The sequence below is a fragment of the Haliotis cracherodii genome, unplaced genomic scaffold (assembly GCF_022045235.1).
Source record: "Haliotis cracherodii isolate W230 unplaced genomic scaffold, xgHalCrac1.p SCAF_6, whole genome shotgun sequence".
Lineage (NCBI taxonomy): Eukaryota > Metazoa > Mollusca > Gastropoda > Lepetellida > Haliotidae > Haliotis > Haliotis cracherodii.
This window is the reverse complement of record NW_027266319.1, coordinates 35,698,330-35,723,437: the sequence shown is the minus strand read 5'-3', so window position 1 is coordinate 35,723,437 and position 25,108 is coordinate 35,698,330. Positions and strand designations below refer to the sequence as shown.

General features: G+C 40.0%; 1 protein-coding gene across 4 annotated transcripts; it reads right to left on the bottom strand.

The window, feature by feature from the left end:
- LOC139445159 (isocitrate dehydrogenase [NAD] subunit gamma, mitochondrial-like) lies at positions 1-25,108 on the bottom strand. 4 transcript variants are annotated; one of them, XM_071226266.1, is made up of 14 exons: positions 25,027-25,108; positions 20,984-21,061; positions 19,890-19,990; positions 18,907-19,022; positions 18,673-18,730; positions 18,039-18,171; positions 13,355-13,488; positions 12,868-12,970; positions 11,553-11,699; positions 9,504-9,598; positions 7,517-7,577; positions 6,320-6,408; positions 5,463-5,528; positions 1-800 (listed from the first exon to the last, which is right to left on the bottom strand). In XM_071226266.1, the coding sequence occupies exons 1-13, from the start codon at positions 25,096-25,098 to the stop codon at positions 5,495-5,497; spliced, it is 1,221 nt and encodes a 406-aa protein (XP_071082367.1). In that variant the 5' UTR covers positions 25,099-25,108; the 3' UTR covers positions 1-800; positions 5,463-5,494. The 4 variants fall into 4 exon arrangements, with proteins under 4 accessions (XP_071082367.1, XP_071082370.1, XP_071082369.1 ...); XM_071226269.1 differs by lacking the exon at positions 5,463-5,528 and adding an exon at positions 4,310-4,342; XM_071226268.1 differs by lacking the exon at positions 5,463-5,528 and adding an exon at positions 2,733-2,755.

The window sequence follows — 25,108 nt, the reverse complement described above, 5'->3', positions numbered from 1 at the left end:
ATGTTTATTAACGAAACCGGTGTCCTTAACGTCTCTACTCCACACAAGACTGTACAACAAATACACACTGGTACAAATAGCCTCAATAGCTGAGTACAAACAGTATTCACAGATTGTTTTCCTCACAAATGAAGGATTGCAGAGTGTCATTAAAGTCAGAATCATCAAATATTTAACTGAGATTCTGCTTTACACTGAGTGTGACCAATGGAATTGTTTCTCCCATCATCACATTCCAATGATTAGCCAACATGACACACAATGAAAACGCATATTCAACTTTAACTTGAGGACAAGCAAACGATTTTAGCGGTAAATATTTACAAAGAATGATGACGGTGTGACAAAATGACATTGTTGTTTTTGATTATCTAATGTCCAAAGACACAGAACACCTTAATTCGACTTTTGTTACCATTTTGTAAAATAGTAAAAGAAATGGGAATATGCGTTTTCAAAGTGTTTCAGAAAATAATCATTGCAAGAGAGTGCATATCTTCACTTTTTTGTGACTGACCAACACTTGAGCAAAACATATAGATAACACAGGATCGACTACTTCCAAGGATATTTGCCACATCTATATATGTACAAAATTTTACATGTAATATTTGTGGAAAATAATAAATAATATTGCAGAAAGATAATCAGTTTCAGTTAAAGAACATTTGCTAAGCCTGGAAGGGAAATGCAGCTACACAAGTGGTCTGTATGCATGGTGCTTGCTGCAGATCGCTGCAGTGCAGTGGTGCACTTGGTGGGTCAGCCGCTCTACTGGAGGACCTTCCTGTCTGTTGGATCTGAAACAGCCACAACACTCAGTTACACCCAACACTATATCCCCTATATTAAATGTACTGAGCAATATGATACATTCCAAATAAATGATTTGCTAGAGACAAAAGTCCTTTGGATATTTTCACAATTTTAGCAAATTATTACAAGATATGCTATTTATACCATCACCGGAATTAATAAATATATTCAGGACATTTTGGATGACAAAAAGACAATGTCCTAGAATGATCTGAAAGGATGAGTTGTTATGATTACTATTTCATGCAATGATACCATATTAACTAGTTATTACCAAGATCACACATCATTAGAAAGTGCAAAGAGACCTTCATTAAAGTCATCTTTCACATGATCCATGGGGGCCTATTTTCCAGGAGTCCAGTGTGAATACGTACAGTTACAATAGAACCAAGGGGCTGATGATAATAACTGTTTCACATGCATTTCAACACTACTACACATGACAACATATGATATATAGTATGATTGTCTTTCTAAAGCAAGCACCAATAACATCACAGATACAAAATTCAAGTACACAATTATTAATATGGATACATTTTCAATGACTGTTTGAATATGAAGAATCTTTTCACTTGTTAGTAATTTAAAACATCAAAATAATCATAAGGTCTGAAATAAAATTCACTTCAGAAGGATTTCTATTTTCAAAAATCTGTTTAAATGTGGCTCTCTTTACACGTTCACAATATTTATTCCACACCAAGTCCAGAAAGAACAAGGCACTGTGTTAGGCCCAGAAAAATACTTTAATGGTCTCACCTGACTTTTACACAAACAATAAATATTTCACAATATAAAACAGTTAGGCACAATGAAACACCACTCTCCACCTGCCCACTTGAGGTGAGCTTCACTGGAAACGCCAGGCAGCCTAGTGGTTAAAGCATTAGCTCATCACGCCAAAGACCTGGGTTCGATTCCTGACATGGGTACAATGTGTGAAGCCCATTTCTGGTTTCCCTCGCCGTGACATTGCTGGAATATAGCTAAAGGCGGCATAAAACCATACTCACTCACTCACTGGAAACACTCAAAATCTAGTGAGAGAGTATGGTTTTACCCTGCCTTAAGCAATATTTCAGCAATATCACGATGGGGAACACCAGGATTGGGTTTCACACATTGTACCCATGTGGAAATCAAACCCGGGTCTTCAGCGTGATGAACGAACACTTTAAAAACATCTAGTAATGTGCATTGGTTTGTACATGTGTTATAAGTTAGTATTGACATGCATCAAGTTATTACAACAATGAGGAAACCAAGCCCTTTCACAGAGTGACATAGGCAACACTTTCTTTACTTTTTGTTTAAGGAACTGACCTAATAAACCCTAAAGTCACAATCATAAAATTAAAACAAAATCATTTACATCTATTTTCCTTTTCCCAACACTCTGGTTCTGATGGCTAGAGAATTAAAAATATATACACTTTAACCACAAAAATGTAGTGAAAGTTTCAGATGATCATTGATAAAACTTCTGATGTAAAACCTCACGTACATGTTTATGTATCAATATTGAACATCCAGGGCCCCGTTCCACAAAGCGATCTTTGTGCTAAGTTGGTCGTAACTCCCATACTTTATCATATGCTTACGATCAACGTAGCACTAAGATCGCCTTGAGGAACAGTGCCCTGCACTGTAAACAGAATTAGCACTTAGCTTTGCCCACAGAACCTACTGCCCCAAATAACTTTATGGATAATAAACAAGAATTAGAAAAAGATATTTTATCTTAATTTCTGCTTCAATATACCGAAGCAAAATGGTTAGGCAAAATATCGGTTTAAGCCATTGAATAAAGAAAGTGTGTCCCTTCTGCTACATCTACTGTATATAATAATACAGTTGTGCACAGGTCAGTTTGTGACGGTCCCTCGACAACAGTTAGTGCCCCCACTCACCGTCAGGTTAGAGCATAGAAATGCTGTGGATTAGAATAGTTCAGGCACATTTTCATGTAATGCATGTTACTCTAAGATGATGACAAATGTAATGTATTAGAGATGAACTCTCAATCATCTGGGTTGACTTTCATCCAGACTGAACAAACCTCTCAGTATGGCAAGCGTTGTTCTAACAGTGAGTGAGTTGGGTTTAACACTGCTTTGAACAGTATACTAGTCATATTATTGTCAGCTTAATGTGGGAGGAAAGCCCGAAATGATGCAGGTCTCAGACGTTTACCACTTTGGTGAAATCCATGAGCACGGGTATGGTGCTGCCAACCAAGAAACATGATGAGGAACTGGGATTCAAACCCATGATCCAAGGTTTCTGGCATGCCCAAAGGATGCAACTCTGCACAGCAAACTGAGGCACCTTAGCCAACTGGGCCACCTGTGCCCTCCCTCACAGGACATTTTACCCAGGGCCGGGCAGGAAATGAAGCCTTGAACCACTTAAGCAATAACGGATGCATCCCACAATCAGGCCTTACTTCATGAACTGAGGGAGTTCTATGTTTGGATGAAAGGTTTGCCAGGAACAATGTATCAATATACATCAATATATTAGAAAGACATGGTGAGTACAAATAAAGAAGGTTAGTAGCACTACGATACACATAATAGAAAGAAAATAATATGACTAAGAAGAAGAAGAACAAAATCTCCCAATAAATTGTGGGTGAAACTGAAAAAGTGCAGTTCCTGTCATAGGTTTGCCAGAAATATGTCTTGTCAGCAACAAATTACTGTCTACATTCATTATCATAGACAATGGGCTTAATATGGGAGTCCTGGAGTCAGTCATTGATCTTTTCTTCTTGATAGTATTTTTGAATCCATAAAACTCCATAGGCGGATCCAGAGGGGGATCAGACCCCCCTCCCCCTTTGAAAACTAAATGAAGTATATTGTCGACAATCTTTCCCCTCCCACTGAGACTAGAGAGAGGATTTTGATATTTTAGACCCCTCCCTTGCAAAAATGCTGATTCAGCCCTTGATTTATAACCCTATTTTCTTGCAAGGGCCCTTGTTTTCAGCCTAAATTTCGAAATTTGAACTTGCATTTACATGATATATATAGTAAGTCTTAATAAGTGATTATTTCTGAAAATATATAGTCGTATTCCAGTTACATTGTCTACACGGATACCTATGACAGAAAGGTGTTGCTATGTTAGTGCAATAAGTAGGTCAGCAGAACTTACAGGAAAACAGAAGGCTAAGACAGAAAGTATGTCTACAACTAGTTAATACCATGAGTATGCTAAGCATCCTCGATTATCCAGTGTACCTTATCTCCATTCTAGTGTAATACCACTTGGGCCCATTTGCTATAATACATTTGTTTCTGAAGGTCGTCACCACCTCCATCGCTCTTATCTTTACCTAAGCACAAACCTTACGCTCATGATTGATATGACAAGACGGATATTATTAGTGTGGCAAATAGGTCCATCTTTATATTAAAAGAATGGAGATATGATGCACTGGAGGGGTTAGCACTGACTTATAACAAATGAAGTGACCTACCACTCAACAATCACACAATCTTCATGTTAACACCTTGGGAGACACAAACAATCATAGAATGCACTGTTATGGTACATGCTGTATGCATGATGATGCATTATGGACATCAGTGTAAATATAAACAAAATAAGGAGAACAGGAAGATAATAAGGAGAATAGAAACAAAGTAACAAAGGCAGGACAGACGGGTACACACTAGGGATGGGTATTTGAGGTTTAAAGTGTATCACAATATTTTACAATGCACAAGGCCATACTGTGATACATATCACAATATTGTATGATTCTAAATTTTGAATTCAGAAGCAATCTGATGCATTAAGGTATGAATTGATGTTCATAAATGGAACAAAACAAGATGCTGGTACAACATAATGTTTACTAAATACGAAGCCATTTTGGGCCTCGGATGCATGCTCCGGGGCAGAGAAGGCATTGGACAAGTATATAACATTAAACACATAAGAACAGTGTAACATGAATACCCCACTCTGAGACAGTATACTGACTCCAAGCCGACCAGTCCTCGTTTTAGCGCCAGACAGGGCAACAACAAGTAGTATGACCCTGACGTAGATTGAACCCCCGACCTTCTGCTCTTGGAGCAGATGCTCCACCACTAGTCCACAGAGGCGGTCTGATCTTTATGTCATGCACAGACACTGGTATAACCGTTCATATGGATATTTCAAATTTAATAAGAACAGAAGACTGACATTATGTGCATCGATCCATGTAACTGGGATACGATGACATGCATCAACCAAGTCAGCTAGCCCGATCCCTATTCTACACTGGATCTTCACAGGTGAAAAAAACAGTCTTGAAGTCCAGATCATGTGACATTGTGCAGCTCGCCACAACCAACACTGGCATAAAGGGAACAAAAAGGGGAGGTAACTCATGAAGGAAGCAGGAAGGCTTGTCGGGTCTGCACAACTGGTCTAAGGGAATGCAAAAAACACACTTCAGGGGAGTATAGAGTTGAAGTCACTCTTGTTGAAAGCAGAAGGGGATGAAGAGTTTGAACAACTGTTCAGAGAGCATGTAATCAAAGGGCAGAAAACAGACCAGCACATCTAGTTCAACCATGGTCTGAAGGGGCAACAGTCAGGTCATTGCGAGGGTTGAGGAAAGAAATGGCATCCATTACCACATGTGAGGAATGTGGTTGTAAGAGAAGAGCTACGATTGTGTCGGCCGACGGGGCAAGACATTCCTAGGAAGGAACAGAGTAAAACAGCTACATTTGTCATACTATACAACAGGACTACAAAGACTAAAAAGAAAGATGGGACTGGTAAACATAATAATAAACATATAAATATCAAAACAAATCATTTATGACCTGATCTACATGCTTTTGAGTAAAACTATGCAACTATCCCTAACATGCTTAATGTCAAGTATGATTATTTTGTGAAATGTTTAAAGAATGTGAAGGTCATTATTAAATTTATGTAAATGAATATATATATTACTCAACTTTTGATAGGGATATTCAGGGTTAGAAACAAACAGTTTTTGTCCACCAGTCCTTATAATGATAACATATAGCAAAACCCTTAAAATGGGCCATTTTCTACTAGTCCTTAGGATACCTTTACTATTGGGCAGTTTGGTAAGGACTATAGGACTAGTGCCAATTTCTAACGCTGGATATTGAGACATTTCATAGTATCTTACATACACATATCCTAAACTGACCAGTGTGGCTCAATAGGAATATCCCTACCAAAAGTTGAGCAGCAGTCTGTGACCTGAGCTATTGGTCCAAAGTCTGAATCTACTATATTTCATTACACTCAGTTTTCTCAGTTAATAATAGTCCAAATATCATTAACACTCAAATGTAGTTTTTCTAATGAAAATGATCTTGCAAAAGCAGTCAGGACTAGTACAAGTAAACTCAAATGCTTGTTGCCACAGACTGGAGAGAGGTATGGCAGTTTAACATATGAACTGTTGAAGATTGTGTAACGCTCTGATTGTCGCCACTACCGTACATACCATGTTTTTGTCTTTGGTTTGAGGTCTTCTATGATAGCTTGGATGACCTCTGTGGTTGTAGCCTGTCCGCCAACATCAGGTGTTTGTGTCTGTGGAGAATACACAGAAACAAGTATACAACACCATGTTATCATATCATTATAAACCTATCACTGTATTACCCTACAACGCATCAGGTTCCTGACAACCCGGGGTAAACCTAGTAACCAGCTCGTCTTGCACACCTAGGTTATGAAATGGGTCACTCCACTCTGCTTTGAGGTCTTACATAAAGTAATATTTCAATAGTAATACCTAGGCTTTTTTTTCTCTCTCACAAACTTTGATCCATTTCCTTTTATAAGGCAACATGCTGTATTGTTTCACTATAAGGTATCTCAATGTTTTCTTGTTTTTTCGGGTATTTTTTGCATTTAGGCACTTCTTAAGTTTCTTCTATCTTATAATACGAAGCAGCTGAGTGGAAAATTAGAACCAAACACAAGATGGTAGCACAAAGTAGTCTAATCATTGTTCAATGTGCTTTACGGAAGAGAGGAAATTCTCTTTTTGAGGCGGTCCCTATTACTAATGGCATTTACTAGTTGGTGGCCATGACAGTTTCTGTATGGATGCTACCTTCTTTGTGGGTAACACCGTCATTCACCTCCTGAAGGGATAAGGTTTATCAAGAAATATGGTGTTTTACACCAATAGTGCCCGTCTTTGTTATTAATGCTGCAATCAGTACTTTTAGAGTCTAGGCTAGACAATCCAGTAATTAATATGAGCAACAATCCACACTATCAGGGTACGTTGACACACCATGAACCAAGTCAGCGAGCCTGACCACCAGATCGTCTCTTGTGACCTTCACACAGGTTGCAAGGAACCAATTCTAACCCGGCATGCCCACGGGTCCAGACACCTTGTATGACACACAGTACAGTGTTGGAGATTATGGGATATTCTAACCTAGAATTTATATCTACATGACTGTCATTGACTGTTTAATTGATTGTAGTATTGTTGATTGGGTACATCAGGGAGGCTAGACAACGATGCAATTATGTTGTGAGTATAACATTGTCGGCATTGTGATGAGTGAGCGAGTTAAATTTTAACATCACATCGGCAAAATTTCAGCCATATCAAGACAAGGGCTTTGTGATGCGTACCATACTAGTTTCACATATCACCCTATTAACAAGCCTGTACCTCATGCTTTCCTAGCACATCCATGGTGGACTCTCTGATGAGTGTGGCATGGCGATGATGACTGAAACAGAATGTATATCACGTCAGCAGGGATACAAACCTGAAACATCCAGGAGGTGGGATGGGATGATGTATAAGAACAACCTGAAAAGCTTGAACTGCAGCTAGCCAACTGGATACTATCAATATCAGACAAACATAGTGAGTTAGTGAGCGAGTGAGTTGGGTTTAACGCCGCTTTTAACAGTATTCCTGTTATATCACGGCGTGTTAGCTTAATGTCGGAGGAAAGCCTGAAGTGATACCCACGAGCATGGGTATGGTGCTGACAAACCTAGAAACATAACTGGAACGAATCAGGATTCGAACCCACAATCATAGGTTTCTGGCGTGCCCAAGGGACGCAACTCGCCACAGCCTTAGACCCCTGGGCCACCAGTGCCCCCTCAGACAAATATACCTTGAGATAGTGGGCCAGTGCCAATTTGTGTACTTGCTGCAGTATTCTGTCAGTGAATAAATTCTGTTATGAGCAGTAGAAACCGTTGTACATTTATTTGCATTGATTGTCAGGAGCAGCAAATGATTGAAGTGCTTGTAAAATGTTAAGTGCTGTTGATTGCACCAAGTGGAATTTTAGAGTTACTGCCCTTGCATGCATGACCATGGCAGGCTTGGTCATTTGTGAAGTTTGGGGATGGGACAGTTTATAGAGTGATATGAGGGCGATTCAAGGCCTTTTTTTCAACCTGACTTGTGTCTTACCTACTTGCCAAATGCAGATTATAAACCTACTTGTTAACATCTATACCTGCCATCTTCCTACACTATTCAGGATTCAAGATGGAGACAGGACAATTTCATGACTTTTGACATTGACAAAATTCAAATCTCATTAAAATAAAATTTTAGTTCTCGCTACCGCTAAACAAAGATATAAGAACATCACATTACGGGTCACGTCGGAACGGCCTTTCATCTGACCAATCACAGCGTAACTTACCAGATCAGGACAGTGACAGTCGGAATGTCTTTTCTAACCATGCAACCTCGAAAAGGTTAACACAGGGTACTCCAGTTTAAGGCTGTATGACTGATTCTGTCAAAATGATTGTCTATTTCTCGCTTCATTGGGATAAACATTTGAGATGAAAGAGACTTTGTAGTCAGGAATGGAAGTCTTCAGTTTTAAACTAGTACCGTAATGCTTGAGAAAGCTGGTTTCTGTTTGGCTAATGTCAACTTCTTGTCATGCATTTCACAACACAAAGATTTAGGACTACTTGCTTCTTATTAGTGGAATCTCTTGACAAACATGGGGCACAAGGGTATCCTGCTCTGAAATCTCCTCATGGAGGATTCTCAAGAAATCACTGGTAAAACATACTCTCTTCTTTCTCTAACACTAATATACTGACAGAAAAAATAGCACTTTGTGTACCTCATGTTCAGTCCCATTATTTCTAGAGACTCCTATTCTAATGGAAGATCTGTTAACAATGACATAGCTACCACCCTGCTTCTATTCACAGTGTTTGACACAAACACTGGTCAGCTGCACCGAGTCTAGCATATTTCCTTAAGGACCAGGACCCTGTTCCACAAAGCGATCTTAGCGCTATGACTGTCGTAAGTCAGTGTTAAAGAAAGGGAGTTACGATCGACTTAGCGCTAAGATCGCTTTCTGGAACAGCTCAATAAATGCCGGTCCTGTGGTCTAGTGTTATTTTGTATATTCACAAAGTAATCGAAGTTTGTACTACTTTTGAAATCAGTGATAGATCGATTTTAAACTCTAGCAACACCAGCAGCCTAAACAACCCTGCGTGGTACAGCGGTCACCTTCTTGACTGGTTTCTCTCTCTAATTACCCACGCTAACATGTTGTATGAACATGATAAATTATCTGCGATTTAAAACCCTTTTTCAGACCAATTTTGGTCAGGGTCAAACACAGATTCCCACTGCTGCCTGTAGAGACACCTACCCCAGATAGTCGAGCATGTCACAACTGGCCAGGAGCATGCCTGTTGGGTTAGCGATGTTCTTGCCCTTCAAGGTACGGCCCGAGTTTCGGGTTCCCTGCAAAGACAAAGGTGAATCAATGTTATTTGTAAAAGACATGGTCATTTATTACTTGCCCGTGAAGAGATCACCCGTTTAATAAAGATACAGCTGTACTACACATTGTGTAATACCAAAACGCATGCTTATGTACTCTCGGAACACGTTTCTAGAACAAATATTGAAAGCTCTCAACATCCCTTGGCTTATTCAACGACATTGCGTGTGGGGATGATAGAGGAGCTTATGCACACTCGATGACCCAAGCAACCTTGTTGCTAGGATGACGTCACATGGCATTGTTTCACCGATGGATCTTACAACAAAATTCCACAAACTACATCATCGGGTATTGTGACGTGATTGTAAACTTTGAGGTGCATGACCCTGTTCCACAAGGCGATCGTATTGTAGCGCAACGACAGTCGTTAGTCTAAGTTAAAGTAAGAGTTGCATAATTTTAGGATAATTTTTGTGGAACGGACGCCTGAATTCTAAAGGTGGGCCATTGTATGGCTTTAAATTCATACTTTTGACGTGTTTGAAGTATTATTCTGTTAAACTCGATTGGATTATGCCTGGATCGTGTAGGTGTCAGCCTATTAACACTCAACAGTATAATTCTAAAAACGTTATAAATGGCTAGTAATAAATAGAATACTAAACTCTTGTGTCTGAAACCAATTTTATGAAACTCGTGAATAGTTGTGGTACCATAAATATTCACTCGTTTCATAAAATTGGTATTACACGGGAACTCATTTAGTATTCTATATTTATACAACTGCCATAGGACACATATTTTGACCATCTTGACTATTTTGATCACAGAAGGAATAACAGAATGTGATATTAATTTTACTATTAAGATTATGATTTGTTGATATATCATCTCAGATAAACATAACTTCACAGATTGCTTATTTAGTTTTCACTATTTGATGACACTTAAGCCAGAGTCGATATGCACTGTTAGCTCCCAACATGAAAGCACTGAGAAAATTACTCCAAAATGTTGATTGTTTGTTGTTTAACGCCCCACTCAGCAATATTCCAGCTATATGACGGCGGTCTGTGAATATCAAGTTAATAACCAAGTTACTCAGGTAACACTGGGTAAGTAATTACGGTTTCAGTGAAACACATATGTATGGTGCTAAAACACCAGCGATCATAATACTCAGCAGATCCTGTCACAGCCAAGGGACACAACTCTTCAGTTAATTAAAGTCCACATGGCCACCAGTTCCCCGAAATTATCTTAGGAAACAGTAATTGAGATTCAAGGTGCTGCAACAGTAGCATCAAAACTGAATTGACATCATAGGCCTGCATAGTCCTGTCTACGGTTACTGGGCCAAATGGGGCACAAACACATATTACCAGCTGACCATCTGACACAAAAACAAGTTTTAAAAAACATACAACATACAGAGCTCCAGATAAGCTTTTGGTGGTGTGGGTATTTTACCGATGCATTTTAAAATCATTGAGTATCAGTAATTCTATCTGAGTATTCAAATTTCTGTTACCCACTAGTTTTTACACATATGGGTATTTAAGTTAAATATTTAACAACACTATTCATCTAGTCCCTGCAAACTGATGTCATGTGGATTCGAGAGCTTTATAGGACTCAAAAATATCACGATACTTCCACAAGAAAGTGTGATGGCAAATGATCATGATGTAACTGTCATCGTGGAGTTTGGCAAGGTTGACGGAATGCCCGTTTATAATTTCAAAATAAGTTGCTGATTTGCTAATCGAATACGCAGGGTTACTTCACAATATTTTGATGATACGTACAAGTTTTATTTTTGTAGCGTATCTGTAATGTTCTTAGCATATTTGATACGCTTGGATTTTATTTTACTGCATATTTCTGCATTTCTGATGCGTATTTTACGCAGATACGCAGCTTATCTGGAGCTCTGAACATATTTTGTTTAGCCATGTTAACTTGACTTACTGTTTCAAAGACAGCATATTTTTCTCCTATGTTCATGCCAGGCACAACCCCTGCCCCGCCCACTAGTCCGGAGGCGATGCTGCCCAAGATGTTGCCGTACAAGTTGGGCATGACTAGGACATCGAACTGCTGTGGCCGAGACACCATCTAGTGGGCAGGGAGCAACACACATTAACTACTGGCAAGCAGAAGGATACAAAATCATGTTAATGTGAAACATATATTTTTTTTTAAGATGCAGTATCACATTCAAACATAATTTCTGTGACAAACATTCAAGACTCCCTCCCTAAAATTCAAGGTCAATCAAATTTTAAAAATCAGCGCACTTTCCATCATTTGCCTGTGGTACACTTTGGGCCCTTTTCTTCTTTCAGTTTGTTACAGATGCAGGCTTACAGGGTTCTAAAGGGGGCAGCCTAGACTAACATTTAGTCTCTGAAATCTTATATTACACAATACCCTTCTTGACTCTAAAAATTATTTTTTTAAATTCGAAGCTGATGTGGAATAGAGCTAGCTAGAGCTGGCTAGACTTGCTTTTGTATACGTTTCTAGTTTCTAATGAATATATTCCACAGTCATGGTGCAGGACTTGGGGCAGCCAATTACTGGAAGGAAGCCAACTCTGGACACTGACTATTAATAGATAGTATACAAATAGCTTTCTCCATAGGTTTAAAAGATTCTAAAAGCATATAGACTCTATATATTTCTGAGAACTTTACATTAGAAAATGAGAAAATACAAGGTGTTCACAAGGCCCACTATCCATTTTTAAGGCCTATTAAACATCTCAATTCAATGGCTTTTTTCAACATACCTCAAACTGCAAAGCCACGTAAGACCATGTGAACAATGAGTGTTTATGCAATGCATTTTGTATGAGGAGACCTATCGCTCACAACCGAAATATTCAGGTTTACGTGTTTGTTGTTTTAGGGGAGAACAAAAATATTGTTTGAGAGTGAAATAATTCTGATATATATCGTATGATAAAGAACAAGAACACTGATATACATAACAAAACCAAAAGTTTCTTTTGAGGAATTTAAGAATGTAGGAATAAATAATATCAGGATATAAGTCTCATCTGCAAAACATTTATTCAATCAATGAATTTGTCATATACAACTGAAAAATATCTCATTGTGTTAGATACAGCTATTTGATCAAAACTGTCCAAACATTTTATACAGTATACATACATTGATACAACTGAAATTCATTTCTAAACCTATAACCCATATATAATTAAAAATATTTTGATAATACATATTGTTTTCAATAAGTGTTCCATTATCTTGCTAGTTACCTGCATGCTTGCGTTGTCAATAATCATGTCACCAAACTCAATATCAGGATACGACTTGGCCACATTACGGCAGCACTCGAGAAACAAGCCATCACCCAGCTTCCTGAAATATGAACATGTTTCTGTCAATCACTGATGCACAACAGGAAACATACAAGCAAAACCATGACACCATCGTCTTCACAGAATGATAAATCCTTTTTGGTGTTGACCTTTCAAATGACACAAAAATTGTTTGTCAAAATCCTAATTTAAAAACTCAGGAAACATGTTTAGGAGGTCAAAAGTTTAAAAAGTCTACAGCTTAATATATCAAGAGCACAGCTAATCTCTAACTCTGCATAGAGTGAACCTTTCTGTCAATCCAAGAGGTATGTTAAGCAAAGGTTTGATTCTAAATATCTATCAATATTATTCATTTTTACAATACTATGCTAGTTGTAAATCCCTGTGAATATTGTGCCTGGAGTTTGTGTTAACGACTCACATGATGTTGGCCTTGTGTATCGCTGTGACCTTTCTGCGGCCATGTTTGACGGCAAAGTCGAAGGCATACTTGGCTATACGGCTGGATTTCTCCTCTGTGATGATCTTCATACTTTCCACCACACCGGGTACGTTCTGACAAAGAAGCCCTTCAGTCATTCTCATGTTTCTACACATGGTTTACAATCTGTATACTTTTGAATGAAGGAAAAGGGATCAAATCTAGTTTTTGTAATTTATACTGGAGTCTGAGATAGCAACAGTCCCACCAACAGTTCCACCAACAGTCCCACCAACAGTCTCACCAACAGTCCCACCAACAGTCCCACCAACAGTCTCACCAAGTCTCACCAAGTCTCACCAACAGTCCCACCAACAGTCTAACCAAGTCTCACCAACAGTCCCACCAACAGTCTCACCAAGTCTCACCAACGGTCTCACCAACGGTCCCACCAAGTCTCACCAAGTCTCACCAACAGTCCCACTAACAGTCCCACCAACAGTCCCACCAATAGTCTCACCAACAGTCTCACCAACAGTCTCACCAAGTCTCACCAACAGTCTCACTAACAGTCCCACCACCAGTCTCACCAACAGTCTCACCAAGTCTCACCAACAGTCCCACCAACAGTCTCACCAACAGTCTCACCAACAGTCTCACCAACAGTCTCACGGATAGTCGCACCAACAGTCTCACGGACAGTCGCACCAACAGTCTCACGGACAGTCGCACCAACAGTCCCACCAACAGTCACACCAACAGTCTCACCAACAGTCCCACCAACAGTCCCACCAACAGTCCCACCAACAGTCCCACCAACAGTCTCACCAAGTCTCACCAACAGTCCCACCAACAGTTGCACCAACAGTCTCACCAACAGTCACACCAACAGTCCCACCAACAGTCCCACCAACAGTCTCACCAACAGTCCCACCAACAGTCCCACCAACAGTCCCACCAACAGTTGCACCAACAGTCTCACCAACAGTCCCACCAACAGTCTCACGGATAGTCGCACCAACAGTCTCACCAACAGTCCCACCAACAGTTTCACCAACAGTCACACCAACAGTCACACCAACAGTCTCACCAACAGTCCCACCAACAGTCCCACCAACAGTCTCACCAACAGTCTCACCAAGTCTCACCAACAGTCCCACCAACAGTCTCACCAACAGTCTCACGGACAGTCCCACCAACAGTCTCACGGATAGTCGCACCAACAGTCCCACCAACAGTCGCACCAACAGTCTCACCAACAGTCACACCAACAGTCCCACCAAAAGTCTAACCAACAGTCACACCAACAGTCACACCAACAGTCACACCAAAAGTCTAACCAACAGTCCCACCAACAGTCCCCCCAACAGTCCCACCAACAGTCGCACCAACAGTCCCAGTATAAGTCCAACCAACAGTCTCACCAAGTCTCATCAACAGTTTCACCAACAGTGCCACCAACAGTCTCACCACCAGTCTCACCAACAGTTCCACCAACAGTCTCACCAACAGTCTCACCAACAGTCCCACCAACAGTCCCACCAACAGTCCCACCAACAGTCTCACGGATAGTCGCACCAACAGTCTCACGGACAGTCGCACCAACAGTCTCACCAACAGTCTCACCAAGTCTCACCAACAGTCTCATCAACAGTCCCACCAACAGTCTCACGGATAGTCGCACCAACAGTCTCACGGACAGTCGTACCAACAGTCCCACCAACAGTCGCACCAACAATCTCACCAACAGTCTCACCAACAGTCTCACGGACAGTCGCACCAACAGTCCCACCAACAGTCGCACCAACAGTCTCACGGACAGTCGCACCAACAGTCCCACCAACAGTCGCACCAACAGTCTCACCAACAGTCCCACCAACAGTCCCACCAACAGTCCCACCAACAGTCACACCAACAGTCTCACCAACAGTCTCACCAAGTCTCACCAACAGTCTCACCAACAGTCCCACCAACAGTCTCACGGATAGTCGCACCAACAGTCTCACGGACAGTCGCACCAACAGTCCCACCAACAGTCGCACCAACAGTCCCACCAACAGTCCCCCCAACAGTCCCACCAAAAGTCTCATCAACAGTTTCACCAACAGTCCCACCAACAGTCCCACCAACAGTCGCACCAACAGTCCCAGTATAAGTCCAACCAACAGTCTCACCAAGTCTCATCAACAGTTTCACCAACAGTCCCACCAACAGTCTCACCACCAGTCTCACCAACAGTCCCACCAACAGTCTCACCAACAGTCCCACCAACAGTCCCACCAACAGTCCCACCAACAGTCTCACGGATAGTCTCACCAACAGTCTCACGGACAGTCCCACCAACAGTCCCACCAACAGTCTCACCAACAGTCCCACCAACAGTCTCACCAACAGTCCCAGTATCAACATAAGGACTCATGACAAACATCTTATCACAGTGAGCTATTTCTACTCCTGGATATCATTGATGTGAGGGATGGTGCCACACAGGGACTTGGGTTGGAATAGGTCTCTAGGGCTCTAATTCTTGTTGTATTAAACACCTATATTAGACAAATAACAAAATAATCTTCGTTCTCAGGCGCCGCTGCATCATCACAAAGTCCACCACACATTTCGTTTTTATTTCCATTTGCAAAAAATATTAATCTTAAATACCGGTATTCCGCATCTCGAACACATGACCCCGGCAGTGAAATGCTACAACTCTTAAAAACAATGCAATCAAATATAGAGTGCAGTTACTTCCCTTTACATGAGCACTGCTTTACTACTTTTCTCCTGTTATGCTTTATGGCCTGATTTGTTGACATGCTTCTTCATGTGTTGTGTGCTCATGACAATGTTTTCGCAATGTTGAAATAAAATCAAAGCTCATTGTATGCATATATTATACACACAATGGAAGTCCAACAGTGGTCAAATACTGTATTCCAGTACTTTGCTCATCAAGGAATACATTTATGTAGTGGGGCCCTTTCCCAGGTTGATTGTACACACCTGCTTATTTGGTTACATTGCATTGAAAGAGTGAGTGAGTGAGTGAGTGAGTGAGTGAGTGAGTGAGTGAGTGAGTGAGTGAGTGAGTGAGTGAGTGAGTGAGTGAGTGAGTTGGGTTTAACGTCGCTTTTAACATTATTCCAGTTATATCAGGGCGTGTCAGCTTAATGTGGGAGGAAAGCCCGAAGTGATGCAGGTCTCAGACGTTTACCACTTCGGTGAAACCCACAAGCACAGGTATGGTGCTGACAAACCTAGAAACATAATTGAGGCAAACCAGGATTCGAACCCACAATCATAGGTTTCTGGCGTGCCCAAGGGACACAGCTCTGCACAGCGAATCGCAGCGCCTTAGACGACTGGGCCACCCGTGCCCCCCTTGCATTGTAAGAAGCTGACATCAATAAGTCAAATCTGTCTTCATTGATTTACCAGTGTCTGTGAACCAAGAGTAATGATTTTCATGTAAGAACTAATGGACAGATGACATAACAGACAGTTCCGCTCATCTTTACTCCAGCACCGCTTGGCTGGATCGCCATCTTCCTGAGGCAAGGGATTTAACTGCCAAAAAAGGTCCAGTTTCCATCATTGCCGAACTAGGCAGGAATTATGGAGTTATAGTTTGGCTGGATTAACGAGTCTATGCATAGTCCAATAAAATCTCTTAACAAATTCAACATCAAGTTCGTCACCTGCTGTGCAGATTTCATTCAATTGCAGAAGTTGCAAAGCATGTGTACCGCCAACTCTACGTCAACAGATATTTTCTAAATCTTTTCATGTTTTAATCAAGATACTCACAGGATTTTTGGCACTTCACGAAGTAAGAACCATTTTATTACAATATAGATTTTGATTATCGATCAGACCTTCTTCCCTGTGCCGCCATTTGTTTGAAGCAAATGCAAGTGATATGAGAGGTGGAATCTGATTGGTCAATAGGAGAGACATAGAAGGTACATAACTTGTAATAGCCACTGCAGGAGCTACGATCAAGCCCAGAAATTCCAACCTAGTTCGGCAAGGGTGGAAACTGGACTTCTACAGTCTGGTAACTCCCTTGCCTCAGGAAGATGCTGCATCACCAACATGCTACATTCATAGACTGATGTAGGATGTGTCTACAAGCACTTATTTCACCTTAAATTAAAATACTAGCTTCTGATTGGTTAAGGAGCAGGCAATTATTTTCCATGTAGCCAGCTCATGTAGCCCCTTGAGAATTCAATCAAAACACAACAGTTACTTGATATCTCAAACAAGTATCGTTGAGTTGAAATTAACCGATGTTTCTACTAAAGCGTTGGGTAAAGGGAAGTAACTCTGTTTGTTTGTGTCGTCTGTTACAAATTTTGCTAACTCAGTGAAACTGCAGGCATATATTCCGGACCTGTATGAATGAATGTCGGTAAGATAAATTCATTGTCATCCAATCTTGAGGCGTATATGGTGTAATGTAGCCTGTGTGTGAGCCTGACAGCACCAGGAATGGGCTTCACACAATTTACCCATGTCGGGCATCGAACCTGGGTCTTCGGCGTGACGAGCAATCACTTTAACCACTAGGCTACCCGACCGCCCTTGACAGCTTAGGGTACATAGGCTCACACACAGGGTACATCACACCATATACGCCTCGAGATCGGATGACAACTTATAATGTACTGGGTAGCAGACTGACCTCATGCTCGAGTGAGGTATACTCCCCCTCTGTGTTTTCTCGGATGAGGATGATGTCAAGGTTGTCATGACGAGAGGAGAAGCCAGGGATGCTCTTACACCACACAATGCTGGCAAACAGGTTCAGCTTGGTTCTACAACAGGTGGTGTTGGAGTTAAGATTGATCTTCAACCAGCAATCCCAAAAATAGGCATCACATATTATACCTATCTCATGTTTATTTCATGTTACTGTCAATAGATTTTCTTTCAGTGTTAGATATAGGCACTAGTCCCGTAGTCCTTGCAAAACTGCCTAATAGTTAAGGTATCATAAGGAAAAGTAGAAATGTTCCATTGTTAAGTGTTTTGCTATATGTTATCATTATAAGGTCTAGTGGACTAAAAATGTCAGTTTCTACCGCTGTGTTGTGTAACACAACCGTCAGCAATATTCCAGCTATATCACAGTGACCTGTAAATAATCAAAGCTGGCATAGGAAAACCTGTGGTTGATGACAGGTTAAATTTCCATGCAGTGAATATTGTGAAAAAATAAAATACTTGAACAAAGGCAAATATTCTGATAAAGACATCTAAAAATGTAGGTTTAATACACAAAACATACTTACTAGTGGAGCTTATACAATACTAACCTTAGAGCAACATTCATTGAAGAAAATGTTGGATCATCAAATTTTGTCTCAATATTGCCTGAAAACATGAAAAAAATGAAACATTATTTAATGTAATGTAATACATTTTGAATAATATCACATATATCATGAGACATCAAGAACCAAGTCCAACTTTTAATTAGCTTGTAAGGAATCAAACAGCTGTACAATTACCTAACTACCTGTAACTACTACATACTGAATTACGTATACCTTTAATGGCCACCCCATTTCTCTGTACTGATAGTAGGGCCCCCTGCATGTGTTCCAACTCAGTGGTGGTAGCATTGATCTCCACAATCTCAAAGTCTATGGGGGCACCTGCATATCTGTAAGTAGACAGTGCATCATCATCATCATCATCATCATCATCATCATCATCATCATGTCCGTATTTCGTCTGTTGTAACACATTGCCTAAAGTGATTAGGACTACTTGTGGCTACATAACAACTGTTAAACAAGAAACAACCTCAGTATTGTGGACCCAATCTTCCTGAGGCAAGAGAGTTAACCGACTACAGAAGTCCCTTGCAGAACTAGGTTGGAGTTATGGGGTAATATTTTGGCTGGACTAATGAGTTCAATCAAAATCGCGTAACAAAATCGTCATCCGGTTCATAAACTGCTGTGAAGATTTTGATCAATTGCAAGAGTTGCAAGGCATGTGTACCGCCAACTCGGCGTCAACAGATATTTTCCAAATCTTTTCACGTTTTTAATCAAGGTACTTACAGGACATTTTGCACTTCGCGAAGTAAGAACCGTGTTATTATTTGGATTATTATATTTGTTATAATATGGATTTTGATTATCAATAAGATCGTCTTTACTGGGTACCACATTGAAGCAAATGCAAGTCATATGAAAGGTCGAATCTGATTGGTCAATAGGGACAAAACTCGTAATAACCACCAGTGGCGCTTTGACCAAGCCCAGAAATTCCAGCCTAGTTCGGCAAGGATGGAAACTGGACTTTTATAGTCAGTTAGCTCTGTTGCCTGGGGAAGATGCATGGACCCCAAGTTATGTAAGATAAGGTCAAACCCTGACCTGTCAGTATACACATTACATGAACAACACATTTTCTCTTTGCAACACTATTTGATATCATTCAAGTGACAAAATAACAAAATAACCATCTACAATTTGCCTGAACGTGGCACCTGTGGTTGATGTGGACGCTGACTGCTTACCTGAAGACATCCCTCACATGGCCCAGTAGCTCCGGCCCACACCCATCCCCAGTCAGCAGCGTCACAGTATGGCGCCCACCATATCGAGCTAGAGACTCAAACTGAAATAACACCACACATCACTTCACCTCTTCTCTCATCTGAAGAAAAATTACCAAAACAATACCATTTCCAATACTTTTCATGGCTTGTATCATGCTTTTATGACATAAAATCAAAGGTCTGCAACTTTAGCCACTGTTTGAAGCCTATGTCATGTAAACTTAGTTTACAATAGTCCACATAATAAAGACAAATATCAACTGAAAATTATGGTAAGATCAAGTAGATTTAAAACCTTTAACAATTATTGCCAAGACCCAGTGTTTCTGATTGGTCTATATTCTAGGAGACTGACTTCTATCTAAAATGTCCCATAGATTATTGTCAAAACTAGTAAAAACATTAAAGAATATCTTTGATCACATTCAAAAATAAATAAAGTTATGAAAATGTTCTAGAATTTCTTAAATCCAATTGCCTCCAGCAAAAGGTTTGCAAGACCAGTCAAATGTATAAAAACCATTATAACTGATTAAAACTGCTCCACTCATGCATTGCAACTTAGAGTGCAGTCCTGGAAAATGGAACCACCATATTATGTAATTACTTCAGCGAAGGAACCTAGCTCTAGTTAAAGATCCCATAGAACTATAGGTAATAACATACCAGTAGTATTGTATCTTCTTGTGTATATAATGTCCTGAAAAATGGCACTAATATAACATGGAAACGTACCATAAACTATACATGCTATAGGAAATAGTATATACCAGTGAGTGCACACTATGATTTTTTATTCCTTTTCGATACAAAGACATTACCATGAAATAGCATGTTAATAAATAAACAAAGATGTACTTAAGTTAGTCCTGTTATTACACTATCTGGTTACAATAAGTTAACATTATCCATCTGGATTTACATTTAATTTGTAGTTTGTAATCAATTACATGGTCTGCATAACCCCCTTTATTTCTAATCCTGGATTATTACAACTTGCCCACTCCCTCATTTGTTCAGCCCCAGATGTAAACAGCAGTTCAGGGTTCTACCTGTGTACTAGTGGCAGTTGTCACATAATTCCTGTCTGTGTTTCCATAGTGTGCACTGGCAACCTTCCCAACTGAGACCTGAAAAAGAAATATTCACTTTAATACAACTGACCACTGTTATCTTGTTCACTGTTATCTTGTTCACTGTTATCTTGATCATTGTTATCTAATACTCAATGGATTTTTTAGGAACCGTGGACGTTATGAAAATAGTTGTCACATGGGCTTTCTCAGCCGACCCTTGAGACTTGACACATACGTGAAACACCTGAAACAATCCAAGTGATCAGTTGAGAAACGAACACGGGTTATAATATCCCGAAACGATATATATCTTTTAATATATTTGATTGTCTCAGAGACACGTGACATCGAATAAGTTTCTTCGTACAGCTGCAGATGAGTGGGATATTGTTCCTTTGTGTGCATATTCACGGATACATTCCTCGAACAAGGAAGCTGCCTAAAACTATACACATAAATTTGGTAGGTTGTAATTATGGCATTTGCATTTTGTTTTCCTTCATTTGCTGTAGCATTGTACGGATTCGTTCTTGTTCCTCTACGTCTTGGTTGGGAAACTGAATATTTAGGCGTTTAATAAATTTGAAAATGTTGACACATTTTGACAGTAAAGAAATATACACACTATAAAAAAAGCAATGCTCAGATGAAATATTTACTTTGTGTTGCAAGTCAAAATAGTGTAAACGAAAATCGCAAAATTACCAAGCAAGTGACTTATCAAAACTTTGTTACCATTACCGATGCTACCCACAAAGATACCTACATTTCCTTAATATCTCGAAAACTGAATTTCATTTTGTTGATCAATGTGACCATATGCCCTTATTACTACCCATAAATGTGACTAATGCGATTACGAATGGCGCAGCAGAGGTCGCGAACTAGTCTAGATTTCTGCTATACATCCGGGTACTCACAGGGAAAAACAATAACAAAGGCAACAAACAGTCCCGGGGAATTGCTTTAGATCAGTGCCCCTTTAACCTGTATTGCAATATATTGCCAATTTACATTTTCATGAGTTAATCAGAGTTATACCCTGTATTAATGTCAGATACCACCAGTCAGTGTCGCTCACTACTTTTCCTTTTCAGTGAATAAATGTATGATAAAGAGATTAAAGAATAAAAACAAAACAAGAGGAGCTTGATAGTCGCGATGTGTACACGCTAACTGATAAAAATTGCAAGAAAATTTGTATCAGAAAGATACTATTTTCTATCTCCATATCGATTAGGAACACATAAATATACTTATTTATATTTGCCCCAATATATTGCTACATTTACAAACGTATCGCAATACGTATTGCTGAAGATTTGCACCACAATATACAATATACCGGTAATACTGCACACCCTTACTAATCATATTACGTTTATATTAGGTTAAGGATGTCTACAGCATGTGTACTGTTTGCAGGTATTTTTAATGTCTTGATAATACAATTTAACTTTACAATCTTAAAAAGGAGTGAGTGAGTTGGATTTAACACTGCTTTGAACGGTATTCCAGTTATGTCACGGCGTGTCACCATGATGTGGGAGGAAAGACCGAAGTGATGCAGGTCTCAAATGAAAAACAGACAAGAAACATAGAACTGGGATTCGAACCCACAATTGTAAGTTTCTGTGCAACAGCGAATTGTGGCACCTTAGATGACTGGGCCACCAGTGCACTCTTTAAAAAGGAGGATAGTGTGCATTCTATTGAGTTACCCCCATTTTAAACTGCGATACTAATTTCAAACTTTTGCTGTAGAGGTCGTAGGGAAATTACACACAGACTTAACAGTTTCGCATAGCAATTAAAAAATATTATAATCATTTTTTCTTTATTTTCACCAAGTATGGATTGAATGTTCATCTACAAGAAAACATCAATATTTATACAAGATAGTGTGCTGTAGGAATTGGATAAACAAAATACACATTTACGTATTTCCTCCAATTTCTAACAGGTAGCAACATTTGATTGATGACATCATAATGGGCTTAGATGTCACGAAACAAGGTTATAAGGCAGTGACATCATTATTTAATGGACTTTAACTGTAAGCAATAAGTGACCTGTTTTGTTTGACATATATATGTGTATGATCTTGCCTGCATCACTATAACATGAAAGAGCTGATACACGACAGTTCGAGGGCCTACCTTTAGAATACAGTACCACAATCTTTTCAAACAAGTGACAATACCCTATGACGTAATTGGTAGTATTTTGTTGCCAGTCACACCGGGGAAACAATGCCCTGTGACGTCAGGGGTCATCAGGTGTTCATAAGCTCCTCCCAGTGATCTATCATCTCTACACGAAATGTCATTGAATACGCCAAGCAGTGTGGAGAGTTTTGAATATTTGTTCACTAATTAAAACCTGCCGCGGTGCATTTTATAGCAAGCGCTAGTTTACGAAAGCACTTTTATTTTTTATATATTTTTTATTTCGTTTTTCGCATAATTCAAGTGGCTAAAATGGTCATAAATGGGAACTAATAAACATATATTATTTTTTCAGTTCATTAATTTTTATTATCATGAACAAGAATGCAGATTATTAGGCATATTATATTGGCACTGAACACATCCAAATATCGCTAGTATTAGGGTAGGTTACCCCGAACTCTATCCTTAGCCCTTGAATCCCCTTTACAATCATTAGCATGATTAGGGTTAGGTAGCCATTTAGTGGCTATTAGATTCCCGAACTCTATCCTTAGCCCTTGGATCTCTTTTACGATCAATCATCCCTTTACGATCCTGAGGGTTAGGTAAATCTAGCAGCTCCTAATATTCTTCACACAAGAATGTCGAGTAAAAAGGATGAAATGGTTTTGTGTCGAATACTTTAGCTACTGAGAACTGTCCTGAAACATTCACACAAGCCACTTTCACTGGCTACATTTTTTCAGCACTGATTCAAAAGCGAACTCACCGTTGTGTCATCCCTCATGCACATGCCTCCCTCATTCCTTACTATTATCCACATCATCCTAACAGTGTTCCCTACCACATTTTTGCTGTCAGAAAATCCACCTGACGAATTATTAAATACCATGTCATTCATACTCGCGAGTTCGACGTCTGACGCCTGGAGCCGTTTTCAGATCGCACTATATCGGATCATTCCTCGCCACTCGGTATCTTGTAGATTACGGAGGAATGGGAGGAGTGTGCTAAATGGCATCGGGATCATTCGGAAGTGTCCGTAGACTAAAGTCACAAGACACCATGCCTACCCTTAACCTTCGCAAGTGCCTGTCACCTATTTGACCCTTTTCATTCAGTTCCATAACGTTGTAGGCATGACTAGGTAAATCTGCACTTTGTTTCACAGTGTGGACGTAGCTCAGTCGGTTAGCTGTCGGGCTAACAAACCGAAGGTCGCGAGTACATGTCCGATGGATTCTCACAAAAACTGGCTGCTTGCCTTTGAGACATGTACCTACGGCAGAGACCGTCCTCACGAGAAGTTGTGGTACTGTATTCTTAAGGTGCACAGTAAAGACAAACTCAAACCAGCATCCTAACAATAAACAAACTGACTCAAGAGAGGGGACGGCATTATTAATTTGCAGAGAAAGAAACTTGCACTAGCCCACTAACCCGGGCCAGTTTGTTAAAGGCATCGTAAGGGCAAGTAGAATTTATACACTTTTGGGGTTATTGCTATGCCTATATGTTATCGCTATTTGGACTACTAGAGTCTCTTGGTTATATTCTACACCGAGTTTTTCTGTCAGAGTCCACACAATTTGTAATTGTTAAGCCATCAATTCATAATTCAGTCGTCTATTGAGAGCACTGGATAGAAACATAATTTATGCAACACCCCACCCACCGTCCCCCTACACACACACACACACACACACACACTCACAAACACACACATACATATTTCTGTGGAAGTGAAGATGTCAAATCTGATAGTCCCTTCAAAACCTGGTAATCTCATTGGTTTACACGATATCCTTCACTAAAGAGCTTCGGAATCCTATTCGAATGCTATCTCACCTGAGACAGACGTGAAAAAGCATTGTTTTGTTTCAACAGAGCAGAAAGCAGACGCTTCGTGGGGGCCGCCATTGTAGTGACC

Coding starts and splice junctions, on each gene's coding strand:
- LOC139445159 (XM_071226266.1), bottom strand. CDS start 25,098: ATGGCGGCCCCCACGAAGCGTCTGCTTTCTGCTCTGTTGAAACAAAAC. Junction 19,991..20,983: donor CAACTGCCACTAGTACACAG/GTAGAACCCTGA, acceptor GTGTTATTTCAG/TTTGAGTCTCTAGCTCGATA. Junction 18,172..18,672: donor TCAATGAATGTTGCTCTAAG/GTTAGTATTGTA, acceptor CACCTGTTGTAG/AACCAAGCTGAACCTGTTTG.